At 36.8% G+C, this 14,661-nt stretch overlaps 1 protein-coding gene across 1 annotated transcript in view; it reads right to left on the minus strand.

Annotated features, from left to right (window-relative positions):
- Positions 1 to 4,799: 4,799 nt before the first annotated feature.
- Positions 4,800 to 14,661, minus strand: part of LOC137614828 (uncharacterized) — a 131,960-nt gene continuing 122,098 nt past the window's right edge. The window contains exons 4-5 of the mRNA XM_068344489.1: positions 14,144 to 14,290; positions 4,800 to 4,829 (exon numbers count right to left, since the gene is read on the minus strand). Of these exons, the coding sequence (XP_068200590.1) occupies positions 4,800 to 4,829; positions 14,144 to 14,290 (177 nt within the window). The remainder of the gene's footprint in view (positions 4,830 to 14,143; positions 14,291 to 14,661) is intronic.

Genomic DNA, 14,661 nt, shown 5'->3' on the forward strand with positions numbered 1-14,661 from the left:
ACGGTGCATGATTACTAGTATGCCAATCATCTAATGTTCTCCATTTCAAATTTGAGATGGCAGTTAGAGCTTGTAATTAAAAGGTCAATGCATGGCAAGGTACTTGTCTCAACATGAAAATGTGTTGGGTCTTCTGTATTAAGGAGTCCTACATATTCATTTTCCACAACGTCCCATAAAGGATGTCTACTATTCAAGTTTCCTAGTAAGAGAAAAGATTGAGGGAGTTGTTGGATCCCCTCTAATAAATAATACAAAATGTTATCATTTGGAGGCAAATTAAAAGCTAGTTGTGCATTTCTCCCTATAGCTATTTGTACAACCACTGCCTGCAGAGGTGTACAGATAGACAATGATATTTGGGGAACATCTTGACGAACGTTTATAAGACTTCCGTCATTGGTCCCTGTTGTTGATTATATGGTGTCCTATAGCTAACATAGTCTCGCAGTCTAGGAGTATTTGTATCAAGATTGCTCTCCTGGAGACAAAATTACAGGGGAGTGCTCATGAATGAAATAAGTTCTTCATATTTGGCACTTAAACCCTAAAAATTCCATTGCAAACTGGAAGAATAAACTATGGTTTATTTTCTGGAAGATACCTTGGATGAAGTTTTACCATTGGCAATTTTTTTCCCTAACACTATTTCCCGGCCGTTTCTTCAGAGGTCTTGATAAATTAAGGTGTTTTTTTTTTTTGTCTTTTTCTTTGTGTCCTTTTGATCTAATTGTTGAGGGATATGGTGGACCTCAACGTGAATTTCTGATTTAAATTGTCTTCCAGTTGATCAGAAACATCAGCAGACAAGACATCATATTTATTTGAAGTCATAAATAATATTTTTTAGGGAAGGGGCGAAAGATGGAGGTCTCTCTTTTTCGATTAAAAAGTGGTGAGCTATCAGCTTTTTGCACCTTCCCCACAACAGGTGCACCGGGTAAATTGATTTTAAATCAGGCAAGGACACAGCCGCAGATAGGTTTGTACTATTGTTTACAATGGGGGAAGATGGTTTTTTGATATTTTTCTGTTCTTAAGGTATTTGTTTTGATTTTCCTAGTTTTTAGATATAAATTTGCAATAAAACTTTCACCTTGTTTAACTACTTTCATATCTGTCTTTATGTTGAAAGTGAAGAAACTATTTTCGTCAATGTGTTTTGGCAAATTTTTCCTCAGAACCAATGAAAAAGGTTGCCCTGGCCTTATATGATTTTCATGAGCTCTTGGACGAGCCCCTTTTATTATTATTATTATTACTTGCTAAGCTACAACCCTAGTTGGAAAAGCAGGATGCTATAAGCCCAGGGGCTCCAACAGGGAAAATAGCCCAGTGAGGAGAGGAAACAAGGAAAAAATATTTTAAGAACAGTAACAACACTTGGGAATTAGTAGCGAAGGGATAGAGGGAGTGCATGGAGGTTGGGGTGTGGGCGAGAGAAATGATGGAGAGAAAGAGTGATTGATTTTGCAGTGGTTTTTGACCTACCAATGATCAACAGCTTCTTTGAGAAAAAGATTAACAGACTGATTACTTACAGTAGCGGTGGCAGGGAGAGACAGATAGCTTTGCTGCTGTGTAAGTGAGTAACCCTTTCCATGGTCCTTATGGCCTGAATTTCTTTTCAAAAAAATGAACTTAACAGAGCTTTTAGATATAGCTCGGTGTGCTTCCCCACAGTGAATACAACATTAATTTTCTGTGCATTAGCTGTGACTATTTTTTCCATATTTGGCACAAACAGCTGGCTTATTATTTAATTTTTCCTTACACTTTTAGCTTATATGCCCATACATCTAGCAATGATAACATCAAAATGGTGAAAAGATGCATGGTTTCACCTTCAAAGGTAGCTAACCACTTTTAATAAAATTAGGTAGCATACACTGATCAAAAGTTATAACTCAAGTAGCAAGAGGAACATATACACTAACTCACTCTCTCATTCTAACTACTTTTACTACTCCCTAACTTTTCAGTTCATCCTCAACTTCTTTTTCCTCTATCTCTAGCAACTCTGAGGCATATATCACATGCCTACTCTGGTTAAAAAAGGGATGTGAAAAGCATTTAGCACTATGGCCATCCAACGTTGAGTGCTTTCAATCTTTCGCTTTGTATTGGGGCCAGTGTCTTTATCAAAAGACTTCCATTTCCCTTGAGAAGAATATTTGGCTGCTCTCCACACATTTTTACTAATTCCCTATTGGCTTTAAATATATTCACATGTTCATGTCTTCCATTCTAGAATAAAAAAAAAAATCATAATTGATTACTTTATAGTGACCAAGTAATATTTCTGCTTTCTATACTGTATATATATATATTTTTTTTTTGCACTCATTTCCTTCTCTCTCATCTTCTCTACATGACATGAGTAGGGTTATAATGTCAAAAAATTTGAACCCAAGTTGGAGTTGTCAATAACGTAATCCATATTCGTATTTTTCACGTCGTCATCAAAGGATATTGGTTTGCAAACAAGTAGCAAGCAGAGTTATTCACCTCTTATCAGAGGATGTCAGTCCTATCCCTTGTGGGTCAACATGAGTGGAGGTTTCAGCGGGGACCAGTCCTCTATAAGAGAGGGGGTGCCTTTCTTTAGATGGGCACACACCGATGACTTCAATGCCTGGTATCCCCCATTACCCGCAATTATGGGAAAATTAAAACCGGATCACTTAACAGACTAAGTCTGCACTCAATGGGGTCTTGCAGAGGGTGATGGCATCTAAATTTGAAGCATATACAAAACCTGGTCAATGTTCTAACAGTGATCAACAAAATTCTGATTGAGCAAAAAGAGAAAAACTGAAGGAAGAAGGTTTATAGAGGTGTAGAATTAGTCCGATCTTTCAGGACTGACCTTAGTGGCATGGTTGAACCTCCAACGCCATGCTCCAGCCCATCATTGAAAATCTCAAGCATGGTCTACAGGTGAAATTTTACTCTTGGGAATTTCCATGTCCTCCAAGGTTCTTAAATCTCTACATCCTAAATGTTTAGGGTATCTAGGGTGATTATGATAAAAAGTAACTTTGACAGCTTCCAAAGCCTAAACCAATATCAAACCAGCGATGACTGGCGGAGAAGCTCCAAAGGCATTTCACAAGCATTACTAAGAGATCATCATCAACATCATCATTATTATTATTATTATCATCATTATTATTTGCTAACCTACAACCCAAGTTGGAAAAGCAGGATGATATAAGCCCAAGGACTTCAACAGGGAAAATAGTCCAGTGAGAAGAGGAAATAAGGAGAACCTAGAAAAAGAGTTTAAGAACAATAATTACATTAAAATAAATCTTTCATATATAAAGTATAAAAACTTCAAAATACCAAGAGGAAGAGAAACAAGAAAGAATAGTGTGCCCAAGTGTACCCTCAAGCAAGAGATCTCTAACCCAAGACAGTGGAAGACCATGGTAAAGACGCTATAGCACTACCCAAGACTAGAAAACAATGGTTTGATTTTTGAGAGTCCTTCTCCTAGAAGAGATGCTTACCACAGCTAAAGAGTCTCTTCTACCCTTGCCAAGAGGAAAGTAGACACTGAACAATTACAGTGCAGTAGTTAACCTCTTGAGAGAACAAGAATTGTTTGGTAATTCAAGTGTTATTAAGTTTATGAGGAAAGAGGAGAATGTGTAAAGAATAGCCCAGACTATTCTGTATATGTGTCGGCAAAGATGAAATGAGCAGTAACCAGAGAAAGGGATCCAATGTGGTAATGTCTGGCCAGTCTAAGGACCCAATAACTCTCTAGTGGTAGTATCTCAACAGGTGGCTGGTGCCTTGCCAGTGCTATTTCTGTTGTTGAGGAATATATTTCACAGACATATACAACTTTAAATGCAATCAATGTTTTTTAAAGACCTAGAAAGTGCTTTCAATCAGCACCCAAAAAAGTATGGGAAAAATCTAATCAAATGTCAAGACTTAATACATTTCACTTTAAAATTTTTAATATTAGGAACCCAAATTAACTTGCTGTCAAATATTAACCTTTAGAATAAAGTTTCATCTTTGCAAGAAATTCTTTTCCCATGTATAAAAAAGGTCATCGACAAGTAATGTGTGTAAGACTTCATGAAGGATTATAAAACTAATGCCATTTATGGATAATAGCAAATACAGTAATGTTATACTAAGGCCACTGTCTGCCTTGTGGAATGCCTTCTTCTTGATTATGAATTGATGAGAATATATTCCATACTCTAACTTTAAATATGAAAAAAAAAAAAATTTATAGTATTTTTTTGCAAGAACGTACCGGTACATCCATGGGGGTAAAGGGATGGCTTTTGTGAAACGTACCAGTACGTCCTTTGGGGGTAAAAGGATTAAAGTATAATTGTCCCTCCTACCAGGGTAATGTGGAATTTAGCACATGACTTTCAGGAGAGATTTATTGTAATAAACATAAATATTCAATCTAAAATTAATTACTTCAATAACTGAAATTAATTAAGTTCCCACACTTCTTCTCCAACAGCAGTTTCTGATTTGCCTCTACATTAGCAGACACCTTTATAGAAAATCCATTTTCTATTTTTATCATGTCAAGATTTTTCACTAAAAGAATGAACTGAACAACATTTTCACCAAAGCATTGAAATAATTAATTTTCGTTAAAAATCTCTTATTACAAATGCACTTTTTTTTAGAAGAATTACAATTAAAGACTAGGTTTTTAGAACAAATTCTTATCACTTTTGATGAAAAATTTGTGGGGGTATAAATTAATATTTCTAAGTAAAACCTTTACCAATTTGAACTGACCCACACAGCTAGACAAAAACACTTACCTTTGCTGTTCCCTGAAATAAAATGAAAAAATACCTTTAGATATAATTTTAACAGGATATGAATCTTCCAAAATATAATTTAGTTATAGTTCATATTTACAAACCTCTAAGTTCACTTATACATTATACGTGTCAAGTACATTTTGATGAACAGCTGAATTTTCTATAAAATTATTAAAGACACTACTACTTTGGCAAAGATTGCCTCCATATACGACAGACTTTCCCAGTAGTCAAGCTTACTTTTACCTCATATACAGAAAATGACTAATACTTGGAAAGGATAAATGTTGGAATTACAATAAAAGTTTAGTAAATAAAATATTCACTATAAATTCTGCATTCTTTCAATAAACAAGGCTGTTCATGTTAATATGAATGTTTGTAATGCTTAAACACTATCCTATCTATATATAACAATTAGCTAGCTATCTGTGATAAATCCAATGCAAAGCAAAGGGACTGTCTTAGCTTTCATTGTTTGATTAGTACGATTGCCATGCTCTGAAATCCTATCAATATTCTGAATGCAATTAATTTCAAATTTTCCTAGTAAAACAAAGTAGCTAGTTCTAAAAGATGGCTCTACTATACATGAGGCTGCAGTCGGAACTTCATAGACCTCTGACTACTGTGTGCCATAGAGATAAATGTTTCACGAGTTAAAATACTTTCCATGAAATCAGAGAAATCAATGACAATCTCTTGTTTAATAATTGAAATATAATCAACCGGTAATTTGATATGTCCAAACCAAAAAATATCTTACAACCAATCATAGTCCATTGATTTAATTGATTGACTGACTTTGGGTTTTCTAGCATCTTGACATCGAAGGTCCGTGATACTGATATCCGGTGCTATAAATACTATAATAGATAATTCAATTCAAAACCATGAAAGCATCAGATCAATATAATCCTTAAATAGCTTTCAGAAGATCTGATACTAAAATTAATCTAAAAAATGCCACTAGTATGGTACGAAACACTATCTCCAAGAATTTTTGGTTAAGATATCTATTCCTAAGAGCCCAAGAGTGGAACATTTCATCAATAAATGCCTCCCTGTCAGGGGTACAAAACAGCAACCTCAATGCGGCTGGTGTTTGTCTGTCATAAAAAACCGTGTGTTAAATGAGTGCACAATGTGAAGCCGACAAAGAGTAGTCTCCCATTTTGGGGGATCATGATATACCTCCAAGGAGATATAACACTTGTTCTTTCTCACGTCTTATTTCCGTCTAGGGTATCGCAATGCTGATGACAACCATTATAAAATCACCTCAATAGGCTTCCTGAAAAGTCATTTTACTTGTGGAGATATCTTGGAAGCAATTCAGCTGAAGCTTCCTTTGCCACTCTATCTGCCTCCTCATTTCCAGGCACGCCTACTTGTGTGGGAAACCAGCATAACTGAACTGTTATAACTCAGCCTAATGATAAAGAGCCACTCTAAAATCTTTAAAACTAAAAGGTTATCAGAATTAACACTTCTAAAGCTTGTAGGACACTTTTTCAGTCGCTAAGATTTGTAAAATGGCCATCCTCCCATTAAAGGCATTACTATATACTTTAATCCAACACAAGCTACAGATTTGGAGCCAATGGTAAAGATAAAAGGTGACTATGTTCTTCAACAGGCTTCTAATTCAGTCATGTTCTTTTTTTATCTCACTATTGTTTTTTTTTTTTTTTTCTAAATGATGTGTTGGGCAGTCTTAATAGAAGGGCCATGAATGCCTGGTGCTTTATCAACAGGTAGTTTTTTCTGTATCTGTTTCTTCATCTTTTCTGTCCTCCTTTCAGTTGAAGTGGCTATCCTGGAGGGTATTTAGCCTTGCATGGTGAATCGGGTCGTACATGTTGACCAATTTTTCCCGACTTTTCATCTTTTGTCTATGAGTTTTATCAACCACTTTATATATATTTTGATTTTTTGTACTGTCGCTAATTCTTATCCTGTCTGGAAACATTGAGCGAAATCCGGAACGCTACATCTTAGACTTCGTCAGAATCGTCAAATGTATTGCAATATTGTGGTCTGTATCCAAATAAGACCTTACAGTTGCATCCAGACTATATTATTCTTTCGAGCTCAGAGACTTTGGTTTCTCAAATGAGACACTCATCTGAGCTCCTTATAACTGATTTTAGGAAGCTAATAATTTTGAAATGGGATGCCATTCTTAGGGCCAGGGGAATGGTGGTATATATTAGGACTGAGTACCCTGCTTCTCAGAAGTCCTGCTATGAATGTGGATGTAATGAGATCCAGGTAATAAAAGTTTGTGGCAGGCATAACACTTATTTGTATTCGATCTACCGGAATCCACGTATGGGAGATTCTATCTTCGAATATCTTCTTATCATTATGGCTAAGATACAAGAAGATGATAGAAAGACCTCTTTTGTTTTTGTCTGATTTCAATGCTCACTATAGAGAGTGGTTGAATTGTTTCTCCTACTGATCGCCACGGCTTAAGAACTTTGGACTTTGCCTCTGAGTATCATGATAAGTAGTATATATTACATTAAAATTTTTCACGTGAGTAACTTTGGCAGCATCTGAAGTCTAAACCAGTATTGAACCAGCAATGACTGGTGGTGAAGCTCCAAAGGCATTTCACAAGCATCTACTAAGAGACTAGATATGGGATATTACTTTAAAGCTCCAATGACTAGTCTTATTCGAGCATTGTTACCATCAAATAGAAACCATAAGAATAATTTTTAATTTTTGCCAAAAATTCTTTTCCCACATATGTATGTCAGGGCCTTCTCCTTTATTTAAGATAGGCAAAGGCTAGGAGAAGGAAAACTCCAAAATCAAACCAAACAAGACCCCAACGGCGGAGCTTCCCAGCGCCGGCGGAGGAGGGCAATGCCTGTCGGGCAGGCAACAAGGCGGGCCTTGACATAAGAAGAACCCGGCAGCCCGATGCAACCAACATCGGAGAAGCCGCCTGTCTCATATGTCTTGAGCCGCGGTGAAAACGGTGTGGGCCAAGTGTGTGTGCTTGGCCGTTGCAAAGCCACGACCACCCAAAACAATATACCCAGCTACTGGCATTCTGTCGTTTCCTCCACCCTTCTTCATCTCTTTCTCACAGATAGGAGGCTGATGGCTAACGACAGAACCCAATACTCAGACACGAGTGGGCGCCGACGACGACGATGTCAGGGTTGGAATGAACACAACTTATACGGCAAAAATGCACTGCCACAGTTTTCAAAGTTGAAATCTTAAATCCTCGTTTGGCAGTCGATTCTACTATTTTCTTATTAGCTGAATCCTTGTTTCAGCAAAAGCCATTTGTGATGCTGTAAATGAGATAGAGAGGTCATCAACAAATAAAGTGTGAATGACTTCATGAGGGATTACAGATTGAATGATTGATTATGAGTTATCTGGCATCTTGACATCTAAGGTCAATGACGCCGATATTATTTGTCATAAATAAATATCAATTCAGTTTAAAACAATAAAAACACAAACATCCTTACAACAGTTAGATAGCTTTCAGAAGACCTGCTTCTGAAATAAATTTAAAAATACCACTAGTATGGTACAGCACATCATGTCCGAGAATCTTGGCAAGGATGAAACTGCCATCCTCACCTTAAGCCTCAAACAGATGTGTACTTCTTTCAGTACTATAAGTAGGGCACTCGATCAACAAATGTCTCACTGTCAAGGGATTACAGAACTAATGCCATTGATGGATAAGACAAATAATGTTACACTAAGGAAACTGCCTTGAGGAATGCTTTCTTCTTCATTATGAATCGATGGAAATATATTCCTAACTTTAATTTTGAATTGGCAGTTCTTCAGGAAATATCTAAAAAATGGAAGTTCTCCTCTTAGTCCAATTTCATGAATCGTTTAAAGAACACTGTGTCTCCAGGTAGTATCGTATGCCTTTTCCAAGTAAAAAAAAAATGGATATGTGATGCTTTTTGGTAGCAAAAGCTTCACATATTGATGGCTTTTACACTTGACTAAAACATCAGTGCAGGGTCGCATTCGTCGGAAGCCATTCTGTGAGGGGTTAATATGTCCTTTCTGTTCTAAAACGCATACCAATCGTACGTTCAACATCTTTTCCATTAATTTACATATACTAGATGCTAATGTAACCTGCCGATAGTTGACCATGATTTTACCATTTTATCCAAGTTACAAAAAGGCTATAATTATAGAAATGCTCCAAATATTTAGAAAATAAACTCTCTTTCCAAATTCTATTGATGATACTGATTAAAATGGATTTAGTTTCTGTAGGTTAAATGTTTGACCACTGAATAGGTGGTATTATCAATTCGAGGAGCCAAATCATTACATGTAGACAAGGCTGCCAGAAGCTCTTTGATGCTGAAAGGCAAATTATATGATTTCATTCTTATAGCTCCGAAGTTGAGGGGACAATTCTTTTCTTGTAGGCGTTATTGGTAATATGTAGATGAAGGGGGTTATTTAAGACTTGAAAAATTACCTACGAATGCTTCACTTACATACTCTAGAGTTGGTAACATTTGTACTCTACTCCCATTACAAGTGATAGTATAGGTATATGTCCACACTTCCATTAGGTTAGTGTTCCAATTCATTTTGGATATAAAATTTACCCTAGACTGGTGCTTTGTCAGTTTGATTTTAATCGAAACTACGATCTTAGTTTCTTATAACAAACTAAGGAGTAAAAGCAGCTCTCATGGCTCAACGAGTTATTCGACATTCAGCACTCCACCAAGGGACCGGTTTTCAAGTAAACTGGCCTTTAGTACAAAGAATCAACTATCACTGGCATCTATAATGACTTAATTAAAAAACGCAAGGGCTTCTTCTATAGTGGGAAAATTATCAGCATCTATTTCTAATAATGTAAGTATTGTAAACAATGACCAATTAACTTTGTCAATCACCCAATTTAATGGATGACATCTTCTTGCACAAGTAATACACTCCCACAATATCTACCTTTCTATTTCAGGACTTTGTCATGATAAAATATATGTTCTCTGGGATATAATTTATTAGGGCCTCGCATAGTTCCTAGCAAGGATAATATCATTGGAAACTTGTCCTTCATTAGTATTTTTTTTTTTTGAAATATTATATTTAGATCTAAGGCCTTGGCAATTCCATTGAAAAATCATGAGCTTGCTATCCATAAGGACAAATTATCATTTATCTTTATTTGATCATTTCATCTTTGAGGCATTTCTTATGGGAAAAGTTTTTGATATTGATTCTTTATCAATATTTCTTTATGGTCTTCCTTCCCGTTCTCTTTCTCACTTCTCCTTTTCTTTAAGATGTGTGACAGTTTCAGGTAAAGAATTGTCCTATTCCATTTTGGTATTGTCTAATAATGTGTTTATATCAATATTTACTATACTTCCAGTTGGACTTAAAATTCTTAGGATAAAAAACAACATACATACATACACATACATATACCAAGGCACTTCCCCCAATTTTGGGGGGTAGCCGACATCAACAAAGAAACAAAAACAAAAAGGGGACCTCTACTCTCTACGTTCCTCTCAGCCTAACAAGGGACTCAACCACGGGGGCATAAAAACAAGAATAGCGCAAACGTTATCCCTGCGTGTCGTAAGAGGCGACTAAAAGGGACGGGACGAGGAGGCTAGGAACCTCCTCTCCTGTATCTACATACTGTGAGACATTGTCAAAAAACAACATAAAAACAAATAAATGAATAACTTAACAATGAAACTAAAATGTCAAAAAAAGGAATTGTTACCAGATACCCACAAGACTGGGACATTTAATAAGTAAAAGCCTTACAGTTAGAGGAACTAAGTAATCATCCCAAAATTTGAAATTTGATGTTTGTCTGTTGATGTTTCTAATGAACCAGAAGATAACTTAAACGAATCAGAAATTCAAGTTAAGGTCCGCCATGTACCTCAACAAATAGATCAAAAGGATACAAAGAAAAAGATAAACGTAAAATCCAACATATCAAGGCCATCACTAAAGAAAACTACAGGAAATAACGTTAGATTGAAAACTGCTAATGGGAAGACCTCATCCAAGATGTCTTCCAGAAATAATCCATGGTTTTCTCCTCCATTTTGCAATGGAATAGAATGGGTTTAAGTGCCAAATATGATGAACTTCTAATACATCAGCATTCTCCCTTAATTGCATGTCTACAGGAAAGCAAGCTTGATGCTAACACTCCTTGTCCTCGAAAATGTTAGCTATACATTTAGAGCATCATATAATCAACAGCCAGGCAGCCATGGCGGAAGTCTCCCGTATGTTCCTCGAAATGTTCCCCAATTACCTTAGTTTATTCATACAACCCTGCAGGCATTGGTTGTACAAATTGAGATTGGAAGAAAATATACAACATGCTCTCAGTACCTACCTCCGAAGGTCATTCAACAACTCCTTCAACTTTATCTCTTACTGGGAGATATGAATGGTAGACATCCTTTCTGTGGTAATGTTTTAGCAAACACAAGAGGCAATATTATATCATTAATTGTGGAAAATAAGGGTGACGTGCTCCTTATTACTGGAGAGTCCACATACTTTCATGTCCAGACAGGTACCTTGTCGTGCACTGACCTATCAATCGCAAGCTCTAATTGCCTTATCAACTTCAATTGGAGGACATGAGAGGATTGGCATACCAGTGTTCAAGTACCAATCATTATAAACACCAACAATGGTCCGCCTTTACAGAGATCGCCACAATGGAATCTTAACAAGGCGGACTGTGATAGATTTCGTGAGTTAAGCGAAATTGGATTGAATGCAAAACAGTTTGAAAGGTATGATGATGCCTTACTTACTAAATGGAACTCTTCAAACAGCAGGAGTTAATTCAATTCCCAAAACAACGTGGTTATTCAAACGACGACCAGTCTCTTGGTAGTCTTCAGAACTTACTGCCCTGCACAGACCCACAAGAAGACCCACAAGAAGGTCTTTAACTCGATTGCGCAAACGCCATAATGAGGAGAGTTATTTATATACAAGAAATGTAGAGCACAGTTCAGTTATGCCATGAAAGAAGCTAGACACCAGTCTTGGGTGTCTTTTTCCTCCATTAACAGTAGAACATCATCATTTTCTGTGCGGAGGAAAATAAAAGAGATAGCAGGCAAATTCACCCCAAACCCACCACCAGTGTTGAAGTTGAATGATCAGCAGGTGACAGGAGCAACCGAGGTTAGCAATGCCCTGGCTGATCATTTCTCAAATGTATCATTAAAGTGTGAAGCAGCTCGAGGTTACCAGTTTGGGAGTATTGAAGAAGAGAAAATATTAAATTTTGCAACAGAAAGGTAAGTCATACAATTCTCCTATTACTAAGAGAATTTGATTCTGTACTTGCTTCGTGTATTGGTGTATCTGTTCCAATACTGGAAGTACATTTAATAACATCCATGAAAAGACATGAAAACTTTGTAAAGATGAAACCCATTTCTCAAGATAATCATGGCAAGTGACGTAGTAGTCATCCACCTCGAGTAGGAATTTCTTCATCTCTTAAGATGTGACATAATTTTCATTAAGGCAACCTTTAACACTGAGAGGGATAAACTCTTCATCTAGTCTTGCCCTTATAACTGCTACAAGTTCTTTTAAGCAGCCAAGCACTACAATAATTTAACAAGTTGCAAATGCGATTGGCTGCTTTATGAAAACACATTAAACCTTTAGTAAAATTTTTTGGTTATTCAATTTATATTTTCATCATTGTAATTTCAACAAAAACCACCATTTTACATTATATCATAAAGTAAGGATTCTAATTTGTTAATATCTTTTTCTGTTTATTTATACATTTTATTCTTATGATGAACTAAATGCGGAACAAAAGGGTGTCCTGTGAAGGTCTTGTTCGGGACAAGGGACAAAAGGGTGTCCTGTGAAGGTCTTGTTCGGGACAAGGGACAAAAGGATAAAATTCGGGATATTTCCCACAAAAGCGGGATGTCTGGCAACACTATCCTATGTTGCAACCGAGTGATTCTGTAGAGGCATTCTCTTGTTAAGAGGGGTGTCTGGGTGAGGAGTGTCTGGGATAGCCGTCTGAGAGAGGCACGTCTAATTGAGATGCATCTAGTTGAATCATGTCTTGCAAAGGACTCTGAAGTTGAGCTGTGTCTAGTTGAGGCACGGGTAAGAAAGTCACCTCTAATTGAGGAGCAAATTGGTGTGGCAATGTCCTAAGGGTCCTCTGACTCAGATCTGGAGACCTAGAGTGCTCAGAGAAGGGGACCTTCTCCTGAAGGAGTGATGATTAGGTGTCCTTCAGTCAGTGCACTCCAAAGATATACACTACTTCAAAAATGTAGGGTGTTCAGGCAAAGGAACTAGCCCTTGCTTACAGTCCTTTGCAAGGGGGCGATCTAAAGGTGTAACCTTGGAGGAAGCTCATTTCCCTAAGGAAGGGGACTTAGTAAAGATGTCTCCTTTGGTGGTCTCAGGGAAGGAGGCTCTCTCATTTTATAAGGGGGTACAGGAAAGATTCTCTGCTTTGAGCCTCTGGAGGAGAAAGATGGGGAAGGGTCAGATGGTAAGGTACCGTGACTTATTCGAATCCGAGAACGACCCCAAAAGTGAAGAATCCCTTATAGACTTCCTCCTCCTACTGCCATACCTTTCCCACTTGGAGGACGACCAGTACCAACACTCATCACAGGAGTGTTTTCTGAAAGAAGGGCACATAAGGTTGGGATCTTTCTTCCTGGAGCTCATAAAGGTGCCACAGGTCTTATCAGACATTCCTAAGACATTTCCACATATCCACAGTCATCCCCACAAAAGATCAAGTGTCACTTAACATGCTGGAAGTAGAAAAAGAAAAGAAATTTAGATTACTAATATTCCAGTCACTGGGAATGTCTGTTCCCAATGATGGCTGCTATGAAAGAGACTAGTCTGTAAGCAAGCAGTGGGACGGGGTTTTCCCCTTTCTCGGTTGTTAACTACCGACTGAATGTTTACGCCTCATTAAAATATTTCAACTGTTATATTTTCCAGCCTCATTTTTACTTCTCTTATGCAAAGATCAAGAATTCATATCTGTACTGGAACAAACAGAATTTTGTTGACTGAAACCTAGGATACTCATTCAGATACATTCTCAAAAGTATATAGCCTGCGTATGTGTTAGGGGAATGCTATGTTGCATTCAAATCAATGATAATAATTAAAACAATCATGTTTAAAAGAAAAATTTAAATGCATGAACATTAAGGTACGTTTATAAAATTCACTTCATAGTAGAAAAAAATAATATATAAGTAAAAGATAATATATAATTAGCTTACCAAACCGACAGAATGCCCAAAATGATCCGACATTGCAGGTACAGTAACATATATTATGCGATCCTTTTGAACTGAAGATTTAGCTTTGAGTGCATCTTTCAACTGCCTTGCCACTGCTATTCGGTTATTTTTTGAGTGTTCGAAGAGCTGTGAAAGAAAAATGAAATTCTGCATATCTTACTAAGTCATATTAAATAAAAAAAAAAGTTAATAGTTTATTCATTGAAGTCCCCATTAAACATTAAGGCTATTAGGTTCCAAATAAGCAGTATCCTTTTAAAATCATTATAAAAACCTTTTTTTGGCAGAACCCCTGCAACACATTTCCAGACTTTTGTGGGGTTGGGTTTACACGGCATTTCTTCCTAAAAAATTAAGTGAAAGACTAAACAATATAAAAATAGTTGGAAAACCTAATACAAAAAGACAAAAACAGGAAGGGACTGAAAGGAAGCTTCAAAGAATATTTGCTACTACCTACAGTATGCCACCTTTGCAGTAGTTTAGAAAATACAGTT

The sequence above is a fragment of the Palaemon carinicauda genome, chromosome 21, assembly GCF_036898095.1.
Source record: "Palaemon carinicauda isolate YSFRI2023 chromosome 21, ASM3689809v2, whole genome shotgun sequence".
Classification (NCBI taxonomy): Eukaryota; Metazoa; Arthropoda; class Malacostraca; order Decapoda; family Palaemonidae; genus Palaemon; species Palaemon carinicauda.